At 44.7% G+C, this 14,873-nt stretch overlaps 1 protein-coding gene across 1 annotated transcript in view; it reads left to right on the top strand.

Moving 5' to 3' along the window:
* Nucleotides 1-14,873, top strand: part of PARP2 (poly(ADP-ribose) polymerase 2) — a 231,218-nt gene that overhangs the window by 67,072 nt on the left and 149,273 nt on the right. Inside the window, exon 3 of the mRNA XM_078652645.1 lies at nt 2,679-2,815. Within this exon, the coding sequence (XP_078508771.1) occupies nt 2,679-2,815 (137 nt within the window). The remainder of the gene's footprint in view (nt 1-2,678; nt 2,816-14,873) is intronic.

The raw sequence follows: 14,873 nt of genomic DNA, 5'->3' as shown, positions 1-14,873 counted from the left end.
TGAAGCTGCACTCTGAAGCTCCACTCTGAAGCTCCACTCTGAAGCTCCACTCTGAAGCTCCACTCTGAAGCTCCACTCTGAAGCTCCACTCTGAAGCTCCACTCTGCACTCTGAAGCTCCACTCTGAAGCTCCACTCTGCACTCTGAAGCTCCACTCTGAAGCTCCACTCTGCACTCTGAAGCTCCACTCTGAAGCTCCACTCTGCACTCTGAAGCTCCACTCTGAAGCTCCACTCTGCACTCTGAAGCTCCACTCTGCACTCTGAAGCTCCACTCTGAAGCTCCACTCTGAAGCTCCACTCTGCACTCTGAAGCTCCACTCTGAAGCTCCACTCTGAAGCTCCACTCTGAAGCTCCACTCTGAAGCTCCACTCTGAAGCTCCACTCTGAAGCTCCACTCTGAAGCTCCACTCTGAAGCTCCACTCTGCACTCTGAAGCTCCACTCTGAAGCTCCACTCTGAAGCTCCACTCTGAAGCTCCACTCTGAAGCTCCACTCTGCACTCTGAAGCTCCACTCTGAAGCTCCACTCTGCACTCTGAAGCTCCACTCTGAAGCTCCACTCTGAAGCTCCACTCTGAAGCTCCACTCTGAAGCTCCACTCTGAAGCTCCACTCGGAAGCTCCACTCGGAAGCTCCACTCGGAAGGGGCAAAGATCGGAGCATCACGGAACTAAAACAAATATAAACAAGGGCTGTGAGTTACTCTGCGCATGCGCGGGGGCAAGCCTGTTCATTCCAAGCCAGCCTCAGCCAGCCTCGGGAAAAACGAAAGTAATAAAAAAGCGAAACTGACACTGCCACTGCAGACAATGCTGCGCGCTCCCGAGGTGAAATCCGGCACTGAAAACGCTCGTAACACTTTGGTGTCCACTCTCCTAAAAACGGATCACATTAGTTGTCGAGCTGACAGCATTCATGCTTCGCATGAATGCTAACGTCAGCTCGACCTAAAAATAGCGAGATGTATTCCACTAGAGCAGCTTAGTACATACTGCAACTGCCCTGGCAGAATGAACTATAGTCCGCCGTACGCTAAATGAGGGCCAGAATTTTTAAACTGTATCTATAAACTGTATCTCCAGGGATAGTGTTTGGAAATCAAACTAGTCTAGCCTTCAGCCTAGAGCAGACTGCCTGTACTTCTCTCTTGTGTCCGATTTTTCAAATTTTTTAAGTATCGCTTCCATATTGGCCAATAGAGGTTTCTATGGGAGAGACTAGAAACCTCCTATAGCTGTGTTTTTTGCACCGCTAGTTTCGGCTTACTTCTACATGCCTGAGCTAGTCCTGTGGTGGCAGGCGCTGCTGCCTTGTCTTTCAAGTGTTTTTCAGTGTTCTCTTCTCCTTTTGAGTCTCTGCAGCGTTTTAAAACACTAAAGATATTGAGCTAGTGTTCCTAGTAAACCCTAGGTATGCATACCCAAGTTTGAAGAAAGTAAGGTTGCTTGTTGTTGAGGATCAGCTGAAGCAACTGTGACGGCGTCTGGAGGTGGCGGACTTCTTTTTTTCTGTTTTTCCCTGATGTGGGTCTGAATGCTACCCCATGCATATCTGCGTCTCTGGCAGAGGTCTGCCCAAGCTGGTTGCCAATACCTTCCATGGAATACCAAGGGCGTTCTGGGCATCCTGGCCCCCAAAAGTCTAAAGGTGCCATTACTGCAGCAGGGTAGAAGGAAGCTCCAGACCTCCATGATGCAAGCCAAATATGACTACATCCCTCCACATAAAAGCAACCCTGCAATGTTGAAGATATCTAAACCCAACCAGACAGACCTCTAAGAGTGGGCCAACTTGACCCCCATAATCCCTTTTCCGTATAAGACCTGTAAGCTCCCTAGATATAGATCCTAAGATTGATGGGCTTTTTGTTATTATTTAAAATATATTCACTTTGGTAATTTAGTTTTGGTAAGAAGCGGCCCATAACCCAACTACCTGCAAACACAGTGTTTCCCCAATGTTGCTGCTTTATGCAAATGTAGATTAGAATCTTATTCATAGAGGACCATGGTACATTCCAACAACCAGGTTTCCTTTCTGTGGTTGATTACGGATTATTATCCAGCTCACAACGAAATTAAAGTAACCAGCTTCTGAAAGGTGAAAAGATGCCCCGCTAAGTTTCGATTCTAGGACCTGCAACTGCACATAGATCTCCACATCAATCTCTCAATGCACTAGCTGTCTGAACGGTTGTTGATAATACTTTTATTTTTTGTTGAAAGGGACATTATGACTTGCCAATGCCAGTAGCTCTGATTTGTGTTTTGGGAACGGACTAAAAATATTGCAGTGACAACACAAAAAAACGACCGGAAGAAAATGCATCTGTGAGATCAATACTTTAATATCAGATTATTCAGAGTACTATCTAAATATAAAATAGTCCCATATGCATTACAGTGCTAGCTCTCCATGGGAGGTAGAATGGTACATCAAACAGCCACTGTCATGTGGTGAATACTTCTCTGGATGCAGCCAAAGCCACCTATATTTTAAAGAATTGACAGAAATTGGGTTTGCAGATAGTTGTGCTGTCAAGCGGGAATTAAAACGGTTGTGCCCCTCTTTTAGTTGTTGGTTTTCATGAAATATAGTTGATCAGCTTTTTTTGTCTGTCTCCATTATCGCATTGTGATGCTGTAACACCCAAACTGATGTCATTTCCTTTTTCAGGGCAGGGAAATCTGTTGTCACTGTCTCACCCGATCCTAATGTAAAACTACGAGTTGATCTGAAAAAAATGGTGCAGAAGAACATGCAGTCTGGTTTTGAGAGAAGCATAGGTGTTGCTGCTGGGAACCACGATCATTGTAAGTGCTGGGGATTACCTCCAATTCATATGAATTCTTGCATGTAACCTCTTTCTCTTAAGTCAGTCATAATGTTTATTTCAGGGGCAAGACCCCAAAAAAGTATATAATAACTTTTCATAGAATAAATATCAGATACAAATATATATATCTCCTCGCCGCCAGGAGTGGAAGTGGTGGGAGTTGCTGTTTTACTTATATCTACAGGTATATCAATGTTATCCTTGTTTTTACTAAAAACAAATTGCCTGGTCTAATTTTCCCATGATTTTTCTCCACTATTGCCATGTTGGCAAACGAACCGTGAGAGAGAGACATCGCTATTGGACTGGTAGTATTGTATTAAAGTAAGCATAGGGCCTCCCTGTATTGAAATACACCCAGGAGTCTACAATTTGGTACTAACCACGTCCTTCTTTGCTTTACATGGCAATGGCAGAAAAAAGGAAGCGGTCCTCCGTTTCACGTATTAATTGACAGAAGGAGCATATATCTACTAAGGGTAGAGAGCTATTGGTGGACCGCTTGCATGTAAAACTTTTCAGGGGTGAAACTCCATATCTGAATTTAATCTACATTTGTCTTGCTGCGCCGGAGGGGGGTGGTCATATTTAAAGGGATCGAATACCAGTTTGGTCTTATAGTTCTGTAAGCAGTCAATGCTACTTCCTGGGCGTACCTACTGCAACTAGGACTCCTGGACATGAGACGAAAAACGCTTCTCTCTGGTTACAGAAGCATGGTTGGTCCACAGTTCATTCATCCTGAGAGTACCCAGCCACTTTTTTACTCTATTGAGCCATGAAATGATACAGGCACGGCCCAGATTCAGTATATGGCGCCAGATATTCTACACCAATATGGGATAGGTCCAAATTAGATTTTGTCCTCTACACTTTTATGGCCATATTATGACGTATTGACTGCATGGGAGAACTTTGGCAATTTTACGATCAATCTTAAAAATGTGTTCTCCACTCTAATCAGGCTTTCTGCGTCATTGCAACCTCATAATTCAGCACTTTATAACGCAGCACCCAGGTCCTTTGCCTTATATACCTACAATGCTTGCAAAACTTATCTAGAGCCTGTTGAGCCAAAGTATTTTAGGATAGCCGACGCACTGTGTTATAGGGCTAATTGACTTAGTAATTTGTGGTGACCATAACATATTGCTGGGCTATTTTACACCTAGGCATTCAAAGTCTATGACTTTTTCTGTGATTGTGTTTCCCAAAGTTAGATTCCGCCTTTATGGTTTGTGCAGTTTATAAGGACAAAACATCATGCACTTAATCTTTTGTGGATTCAGCTCCAGCTCCTGTTCCTTACATAAACCCACAAACTTGTCATTCAGGGATTTAAGCCCCATATGTGTCTTCGAGATGAGCAGTGCATCATCTGCAAAGAGCAATGCTGCAATTTTGCTCTCTGCCATTCTTGGGGCATCGTTTATGCTTAATAGTCAGTGTCCCCATCGACATACAGGAAAAAGAGTGTGGATGCAAGTACTTATCCCTGTCTCACTACCCTGTATGCCAATGGGGTCAGTGACCCCATTGACATACAGGGAAAAGAGGGTGGATGCAAGTACTTATCCCTGTCTCACTCACTGCACAGTTGCAGTACCATCTGTTAGATCCCCCTCGGGCCCTCATCTCACCTAGGCATACTTATCAGAATGAAGGTGGATGAGTAGTGACAGAATATTGTCTACCACCCCCATTTCGTCCAGCACTGCCCATAATTTGTGTCTGCGAATGTCAAAGGAAGACCGTAGGTCTACAATACTACATACAGCTGATCCTGTTGCGTTGTCACTGTCTTCAAATACATTAAAAAGAACCAGAAAGTCTGGACTATTGTGCTCACCATATTCCTGAACCCAGTTTGTAAAGGCATAAGCACGTTGTTCTCAAATATCCATCTCTGGACATTTTCCAGGACATGCCTGCAAAAAACTCTGCAAGACGCCAGCTAAGCTAATTGGATGATAATTTGTTGGATCCTCCCTTTTTCTTTTATAAAACGGGACTGTTGTCGTCTCTAACCTGCTGTTGGAACCTCTGCCCCATCACTATGGCATTTGATACCTTGTTAGTGTACGGGGCCCAGGTCATATGTACAGCAAGGTACAGATCCCAGGGAATATTATCGGGACCAGGTGCCTTTCCCCGCTTTATTGAGCTAATTGCAAGTATGGTATCTCCTAATGTAAAAACGAGACACTTGATGTTGTGCACTGTGATCTGGACGAGTGGCACTTCTTGTGGGCCTTCATATATCTGAAGGGCTGAGTATAAATCGCCAAGGTGTTTCATCCAGCGCCGTGGTTGTATATAACGCTCTACACGTGATTGTGCCTGGTGGTTACTTTGGGCTATAATATGCCAGAACACTTTGTGGTCCTTCTTTTTTGCAGCTTCAGTGAGATTGGACCAGTTCGTTTCCTCCCAGGAGCTTTTGCTATGAGCCAATTTGTTGCTGTAGTTAGCCCTAGCATCTTTTATTATGTCCCTGTCCCCCTTTTTAGGTCTCACCTAGCGTTGCAGCGCGCATGTGTAGCTCGCTCTGCGAGGCATATTGTAGTAGGGTATGTGTTAGAAGTGGAGTGGAAGCCCCGCCCATTTTTTTCATTGGCTGGTGTCATGGTCTTTGGTATATGCTGGCTTCCCATTGAGAATGAGGCTTCTTAGTACCTCCTTGTTACTGCCCCGTCTCCTTTTGGGACCGCCCATCAGGACTGGATCTTTTACTTGCGACGTTACACTGTCTCTTTATTAGTCTGTTAGCACTTTATGTTTTTCATTCAGCTTTGGCAAAGGCAGCCGTATGTTCATCTTAGTATTGCGCTTTCACTTTAACTGCTAAAGTGAAAGCGTGATGCAAAAATAAACACAAGGCTGCATTCGCGCATTGGTGAAAGCTTGTTGAAGTCTCCGGGAAAGCATTGAAAAAACGTTCTTCATCTTCAGTATTTCCAGTTAACAGGGGTGTTATTGCAGAGGAGCGCATGTTATAGAATGACAGCACGGTGCTCCAGCGTCGGTGGTCATTGGCTGACTAGAAAGGGCTATTGTTTAGGGCCTCTCCTTGATCTGCAGTGTTTTTGAGTCTGTTTTCTTGGCTGATCTAATCATCTTACACCAAACAAGGCTTGTTTTTGAAACTATTATACCTCCCGTTGTGTGCATTGTTGTAGCACACAAGAGCATGGTTTTGCTCGTCGCTTGACACTTGCGTCTCCTCACTTAAAAAGAATAGTGTGACCGGGGCAAATGAAGAACCCAATCTTTATTGTACTGAAATGTCACTATTTAAAATGAACAGCTTAACATTTTTTTCATAGGCAGGTAAGACAAGTGGACTTTGATTTTCTAAATCTATTTAAGGTAAAAAGTGAGTGACCCGTAATTCAGACAACACAACAGTGGCACATTTTTATTTTAAATTTCATTTTCCAGAGCATGGAAACATTAGAAGGCAAATTATAGTCTCTCCTACTGAAAAACAAACGTATGACCGGCCTTTTGGAGGAGAAATGTGCATATTGGTAAAGGGTTCGAGTCACAAAGTATAGAAATGAGTGAACATAAACCGACAGGCTTATAAACTCCCACCTAAGAAATTCTCAAATTTCAGTTTGCAAATCTGTAGACCTACCTCGGTTGCTGCATTCCTCGCAGAACTATAGAAATGTGAATTCCCTTTTAACGTGCAAGCATATAGCCACAAATGAGCTCGCTAACTTTCTTACCCTTTCTGTCTGCAAGGTGACAATATTTTACTGTGGAGAAATCCTTTCCTATACATGAAAGTCATTTTTCAGGGTATCCCTCAACCCCCCTTTTCCCAGAAAAATGTTTAACCCCTATCTTTCCTAGGATGAAATCTGACTATTTATAGGGAAGTAAAAGGCCAACAGCGCTTTGTGAGTACTCAATTACCACTTTCTTTCCACAGGAGTAGGTTTTCGTTACAGAAACATATTGTGTGAGTAATTCCATTTATAAATTCGCAACCAACTTTTCTGAATTTGAAAAGTAGTTTTTTTAACTTTATTAATAAGGACATTTGTGCATGTTATCGTGTATTTAATAGTATAGCTTCAAGAATGAGTACCCGCAGATTTTCTCCTATCATTTGTTTCTTTTTGAGGATTTACGAAAACCCATAGAACTGCACAGAAATCAGTTCAAGTAGGAGATTCGCATACATATTTTTCCTTTTCTGCATTACTCCTGCAAATTGTGCTGCAGAATTGCGCTTTACCATTTGATTTCCTGCAGATAGGTGCTAATGAGTTAGCTGTGTTCTCTGTTCATATTTCTATTAATTTCTAAACATCTTTACAGGACTGTAATGATTGGTGGTGACCTGATTATGTCATTTTGGTTTATGACGTTTTTCTAGTTCATCAAAGCATCCTTTGTCTGTTGCGATTCCGTCTTGTTTTGATTTTTAGTCTGGTCCACGTATTTCTGTGTTTCTTTCAAAGCTCTAAAACCAATTCCATTCAGTAGAAATAGCTATCTGGTCCAGTGCTTGTATAATGAGCACACGGAGGGCTGAGACTACTTGTGTGAATGTAAGGTGGACCTTTGGTGGAGGATTTAGTTATAGGCCCAATAGTACGAAGTCACAATAGTTCATGCTTGACTCTTCACCAAACAGGGTGGACCAGCCTAGGCTGCCTTGTTATATAGGACTGTGCTACGTGTTTTTCCTTTCATTAGCAAAGCTCCTCATTTGCTTTCTTTAAGCTTGCAGTTTCTTTTGACTTCCTGCACTTAGGCGTAGATTTCTAACATATTGTAAAGTAATGCGACACCTATTGCCTTGCAAATGCTTGGTCTACAAGTCAGTGGAGCTCTGTAGCTGAACTTTAAATGATATCAGCGCATCACAATGAGAGGCATTGTTAGGCATGCCTTATAGGCCGGGTCACTGGCACGAATAAGCAGGGAAGGTCAAATTATGTGGCATGGTTGAGAAAATTATGCGTCAAGAAAAGAACAAATTATGCAGCACAATTTGTGATGGTCTTCATTATTTTGTCATTTTTATGTCGAATCTAAGGGCAGCGCGCATGCGCCGCGTGCCCTGCGAGGCATGCTGAATTGGAGTATGCACTGGAAGCCCCTCCCACTCTCCGCCCATATTTGTCATTGACTTGTCATTGTCCTTCGTAAATACTGGCTTGTGATTCGTAAATAGGCTTGTCAGTTCCTCCTTGTTCGCATTTGTTACTTCCAATAATGACTGGACCTTTTACTTCTGTTGTTACACGGACTGTGTTATATGTGGGTGAGCCCTACTTTGTTTATTGACTATGGGGACAAACAATGGTGGCTGTTTTTTTGTATTTGCAGCACGCCCACCGCGTTTCGTATAGAGCGTTATGACACTCCAACTTTAAAAGTGTCCGCCCCCAACCCCCACAGCACTCACGGCACTATGGCAAAACTTTTTTTTATTATTAGTTTTTAGAAGAATTTGTGTCCATTTCAGGGACACTGCTCGTTCCTTCACCTTTTATTATTTAAATGAGATATCTGGTGATAGGCGAGCCTGTATTCTGTTTGAAAATTATAAGTCAGGGGTCTGGTGGTTGGGGGGGGGGGGGGGAGGGTTTGGCTCTGTCTTATTTGTTTTTTCCGGTCTTTCTCAGATGTCTCTCCTTTGCTATTTGTTTCAGTAGTTGGGGGATTGGGGTAAGGTTCTTAGCTTCCTTTCTCGATGGGATGAATGTATACGTTTTTTAGGTTTCGACTTGGCGAGGGGCGAAGCCCCTCCCAGCTCGAAATCTTTTGTTTTCAGTAGTGATGTTAGAACCGCCTCTGCCTCTCATTGGCTAGCTCCATAAATGGAGGCTAGCCATTGGGAGGCAGAGGCTGTCAATCGCGCTTTCACTCGAAAACGCGATTCGGGGGCGTTTCTGGTGCTTTTTTTAAGCCCCGCCCCTTTGTCCCGGGCCGCGCTGCCATTGGCTGCCGGCCCGGGACACCCCCGTGACGTCATTCCCGGGCCGCGCTGTGATTGGCTGGCCGGCCCGGGACCTGACTTGTTTCCCATATGGCAGCAGACAACGTTAAGCGATCTTTCTACTTTACGCGGATTTGCACTACCACGACATACTTAGCAGCAGCTCCTGGCTGCCTGAAAGGCGAGCATGATCACAGTAAATGTCAGACATGTGACGAGTTGCTTCATAACATCTGTACCCTGAGGGCTGGTCGACGCTGCGAAGGATGACGAGCTGGACGTCCGAAGCACAGAAAACAAGCCCATTAATTCCTCGGTTAGACGCGCAGACACTTAAACCCATGACCCGGCCGCCGATGCAAGGCCTGCCGGACCGGGCGTTTGACTCCACTAAACTCCGTCTCGCGCTTCACACAGGCTTCCAACCCTGACAGGCTTTTGTGCAGCCCCCCTGTGCAAATACTCAGGCCCTCGGAGACCCCAGGAGGTGTCCCCGTGTTTGTACACGAGGCCGTGGTCTGCGTGGGAACAATTACTTCTACTTAATACTCTTACTTCCATCCACTTAAAGCCAGACTCCTAATTAAAATCTCACTCGCTCCGCACCACTTGCCAAATGTAGCATAAACAGACGTGCGAGCTTCACACCCAGGAACAGGCGGCCTCCCGGGGGCGCGTGCAGGGCAGCTGGCAGCCTGGGCATGTCCCAGCGCGCTCCTGCGCGTGCGGGTCCCGGCTGCGTGCAACACTGGCGGTGCTCCCGGGGCAGCTCTGCAGCACATGCTGCACCTGTTCATGCAGGCCACCAGATCACGACTGCTTGCAACACTGGCGGTGCTCTCGGGACAGCTCTCCAGCACATGCTGCACCTGTTCATGCAGGCCACCAGATCACGACTGCTTGCGACACTGGCAGTGCTCCTGGGGCAGCTCTGCAGCATGTGCTGCGCCTGTTCATGCAGGGCACCGGCTCACGACTGCTTGCGACACTGGCAGTGCTCCTGGGGCAGCTCTGCAGCATGTGCTGCGCCTGTTCATGCAGGGCACCGGCTCACGACTGCTTGCGACACTGGCAGTGCTCCTGGGGCAGCTCTGCAGCATGTGCTGCGCCTGTTCATGCAGGGCACCGGCTCACGACTGCTTGCGACACTGGCAGTGCTCCCGGGGCAGCTCTACAGCACGTGCTGCACCAGTTCATGCAGGGCCCGTCATAGTGTTGCCTCCTGCGCTCCACCCAAATCAAGTCCACTTCTAGGATGGCCTCAGGAAGAAAGGCGCCAGCACGCTGGTTTTTTCCATACACGTTCTGCTGCTTGCATTGTTATGGTAAAAAACAGATTTTAGCTGCGAGCCCATTAGCAGTGAGATGCTGCATATGCGCTTAGATGACGCTATTTTAACTGTAACCCCCAGGGCAGTTTAACTCTTGACTGTCAACAAGGGAAAACAAGCATTTACAATGCAACGGTTTCGCCTTTGGAAAAGTTTGAGCTATTGGCATTGTAAATGACAACATTTGTATTTATGTGTTGGTTTTGAAAACAGATAAATAAATGGCATTGTCATTTACATTGCAAATAGCTTTAACATTTCCAAAGGCGAAACCGTTGCATTGTAAATGCTTGTTTGAATAGGTGTATGGAAGAAAATATAGCGGGCAATAGGGGAGGGATGACAGACAGGGCTTGGCTCCTCATTTGTTTTCGTTAGGTCAGGGAGCAACAGGGGGCGCACCAACGTGGGAGGCATCACAAGGGTCTGGTGACCTTTTTTGCCTTAGTGAGGGGTGTGGGGGTGCGTGGGGATGGGTGGATCCACTTTAAGGGAAGGGCAACTGGAAGTTGTTTGTTTGTTGGGGGTATTCTGAAATGTTTTTTTTAAACTACGGCTATTATTCTCCCTTTTCTGTTTTTAGTTTGGTGTATGTATAATTAAGTATGGGCTGTGTTAGGATAGCCACTCTCAATATTTTTGGATTAAATGATCCAGCAAAGCGGCGAAGAGTAAAAGAAGATGTTCGAACTCCAGAAGGCAGATATAATCTGCCTCCAGGAGACACACATCGGAGCTAGCAGAAGCAAGATTATGGAGCTGGATGGGTTTCAGTAGATCTCATGGTCTAAGCAGGAGGTTAAGACTAGGGGGATGGCAATATTTGCATGTCGGGGTGGCAACTTTTTCGCACTCCATGTCAGACAAATATGGTAGATGGGTAATTACTCAATGCTTAATTGATAAAAGTCTGGTTACGCTGTGTTCGGTATATGGCCCGGTGTTAGATGACCCTGAACTGTATGATTGGCTGAGAGTTGAATTGGTGGGGTGGCCGCTGCCCGTTATACTGTGTGGTGACTTTATTATAAATCTGGATTGCGCAATATCCAATCATCCGGAGCTATGCTATCAAGGGCGCAAGCCAAAAGTTTTTAGATCTCTCAGTCAACTGAAGGAATTGCATGGGTTGGTGAATATATGGGCATTAACACAAGGCAAGGATCCGGGCTTTACTTACTATTCAGCCCCACTCCAATCACATTCAAGGCTGGATTATTTCTTTATTTCTAAAAGATTGGCACAGGGTTATAACATTGAAAAGTTCCCTAGGGTAATGTCCGACCACAACCCTCTGGTTCTTGAAATAAATAATACATGTCAGAAAAATGATGCTAGTTGGACCTTCAATAGGGCTCTGGTGAGTGACAATTTGTATATAGTACGTATGGCTGTGTGGATCACCAGATTCTTGAAGGAGAACCTGGGCAGTATTAGTCTTCAGAATGTGTGGGATACCCTGAAGGCTGGTATCAGGGGGGAGACCACACAGTTTGGGTGGGAGGCTCAGAAGAAAGAGAGAAGTAAGCTAAACGTTTTGTATGAGGTGCTGACTAAAGTCGAGTTAAACTGGGTTAAAGTTATATCAGAGGGAGGGGATATTGATTTGGCTCAAACCAGGATTTTAATTGCTAGAGCTGCCATAACGGAGATCTCTTCTGCTTAAGTCCCGGCTAGATATCTTGCATGGCGGACTAAAGTGTAGGAGAGTAATGAGTAAGTGGGACATACTCTAGCAGTACGAGTGAGGGAATAGGAAGCACAAACCCGGATTGTGGGAATTAACGATCCTGACATCGATTTAGTGACTGATTCAGGCGCAATTCTTGCCGCTTTTAAGAAATTTTATCAGAGGTTATATTCTGAGGATGCTAGAGATTTATTTGGGCTACAGGCAGAAATCACTAGATATCTCAATAAGGTGAAAATAGATCTCCTCACCACTGTAGACAGTCAAATGTTGGATGCTCCAATCAGTTTTGGAGAGATTATTACTGCGCTAGACTCCGTGCAATCTGGTAAAGCGGCCGGGACGGATTTCCTCCCAGGCGAATTTTATATAAAATTTCAAACACAGCTGGCACCAATTATGCTGGAGATGTTTGGCCTGATCCAGAGGGGGGAACCTCCCCCTGTTTCTTGGAGGTTTGCAAAAAAATTTTTTTTTTAAAAAGACAAACTGGCCACGGATCTGGGGGCTTATCGGTCAATCACATTGATAAACAACGATGTTAAAATCTACTCTAAGATTCTTGCCAATAGGCTGGCATCTGTAATTAAAAAAATAGTCTCCCCCCAGCAACACAGCTTTGTCCCGGGTCGGGAAACAATAGATCATATTCGTAGGACAATAACTTTATTCGACTATACTAAGGTGACAGGAAACCCTATGACTTTAATTTTATTAGATGCTGAAAAGGCATTTGATAGGGTCTCCTGGCCCTTTTTATGGGCAGTTATGAAGCATTATGGAATTGGGGAGGGCTTCTTATGAGCAGTCCAAAGTATGTATAAGGACCCGATTGCTAAAATTGCATTGATGGGAATACAGTCGGAAGAGATTAACAAAAGGCGTGGCAGACAAGAGTGTCCTTGCTCTCCCTTGTTATTTGTGATCTATATTGATTCGTTAATAAGATCGATTCAAGAGAACCAATCAATCCTTCCAATATCTGCTCGAGGGGGAGACGTATACATTTTAGGGTACGCAGATGATCTAGCTATTACCACCTCTGCACCGCAGCAGGCGTTAAAGGAAATAGGTATTTTAACCTCACAATTTGGCAGGATCTCTGGCTATCTCCTGAACGATAGTAAGACGCAAATAGTTATTAACGATAAGGTTGTTCTTACAGATCAACGTATTGTGTCGAGTGCTAGGTATCTAGGTGTGGAGATGAGCTCTAACCCTGCAGTCATTGTAGATCTGAATCTCCCACCATTGGTATGCTTTTTGGAATAAATTAGACTCTAGGAGGATGAATAATTTTCATTTGACGCTGATTGGAAGATGTAACGTCAATAAAATGATGTTCCTTCCCAAAATACTATATTATCTCAGAGCTATACCCCTGGAAGTTAGCAAGATATGGTTCCAGAAATTTGACCAGGTAGTGTTGTGGTTCTTATGGGCGGGGCAGCGCCCAAGACGGGCACTCGGGTATATTACATTACAGAGAGATCGAGGAGGCTGGTCCGTCCCTAATTTTCAAATCTATTATTGGACAATAACACTAAAGTATTTGGGGGAGTTGGTGAATGAGGGTAATCTGGGGGGCTCAGAAATTTCTAGTTTTCAATTAATATATGGGGTCGAAGCGAGGGGTCTCCTTTTGAGGCAGATAGATTTTGCATATTATAAAAGGGTTAAGTTCAAGATCTTGTTAGGGACTTATAAAGTTTGGACTACGGTCAGGAAAAGATTCGAGATTGGGCGGTTCCATCGGTATTCTCCTTTAGTTAATAATACTTTGCTTCCGGAAATTTTTCATGATGCATATTTTAGAAGATGGGGCTAAAAAGGGATTCATTATATAGGGGATTTCTTTTACGGTGTCAAACTACTTTCTTTCGATGCATTAAAGAAAGATTTGGTATTGAGAATAAGGATTTTTTTAAATATATACAAATCCGAGATTTTTTTGCCAAAAAATGTTTGAATCGGGATCGTATTCCGTTATTAAATTTGATCAATAGTAATCATCCGGTTACCTCGGCTGTTTACAAATTAATAAACGAAAAAATGGGAGATGATCTTGCTAGGCACTTTGATAGATGGCAAACAAGTCTACACGCGGGACATGGGGGAGTGTGAGGATTCCCTGTTGCTTAGCCAAACATCGTGTATTTCAGCCAATTTGTAGGCACAATGTTTTAAGACCTGGTGTAATCTTTACGTAACCCCGGCACGTATATACCGATGGGGGGGCACATCAGGGATACATTACTCAAGCTGTGGGCTTTTGGCTGCGGATAGCACACCTATGTTTGCTACCTGCCCAGGTCTTTTCCAAGTTTTAGTTAAATTTGAACGACGCCTGGAGTCTGTTTTGGGCTATACTGTATCATTGACCCCGCAGGTCATAATGTTGAGGATCTCTAATCAAATATGGAAGAAACTAATAGGAAAATGGTTTTTATTGCAATGGCGGTATTCCGCCTGTGTGTGGCCACGGCATGGCTTGACTCAGACCCCCGACAGAACATGTGTGTAAAATCTAATCTACGTATAATTGGGAGATCTCTGTATATAAAAGAAGGGGCAGGCGGGCAAGGGAAAAAGGTGAACATTTGTAGCTGTCTTTAACTAACTGGTTAAGTAAGGATTGATATATAGTTCGAGATGTATGATTATGGCTGGGTCTCAGTACAGTATATCATTTTTGTTGTCAAGGTCTGTTTTGTCGTGGGGCGTGGCCACGAGGTGATTGAGTGCAGATGCTTGAGTGCAGAGCTCAGCTCCGCCCCTGGTAATTATCCTGATTAAGGGGCGCAAAGCCCCTGATTTTCGGAAACGAAGGAGGAATGCGCCTAGACGACTGAGCAACCTGGGGAGTAACTGCGGAGAAGATCTTCTGGGCGGAAAGCAGATTTGAGGGCAGCCGAGTTGAGGCTGTAAAATGGCGGCGTCAGTGGCTCTGGGATTCTGATGGGTACTGTGGAAGCTGGGGCCCACCGGAGCTGCTGGTAGAGGCAGCCTTGAGGCCTGGGGGCCCGACGTGTGCTTGACGCCGTGAATTGGA

Source organism: Lissotriton helveticus, chromosome 7, assembly GCF_964261635.1.
Source record: "Lissotriton helveticus chromosome 7, aLisHel1.1, whole genome shotgun sequence".
Lineage (NCBI taxonomy): Eukaryota > Metazoa > Chordata > Amphibia > Caudata > Salamandridae > Lissotriton > Lissotriton helveticus.
Note: the sequence above shows the minus strand (reverse complement) of the source record. Positions and strands in the feature narration are given on the sequence as shown.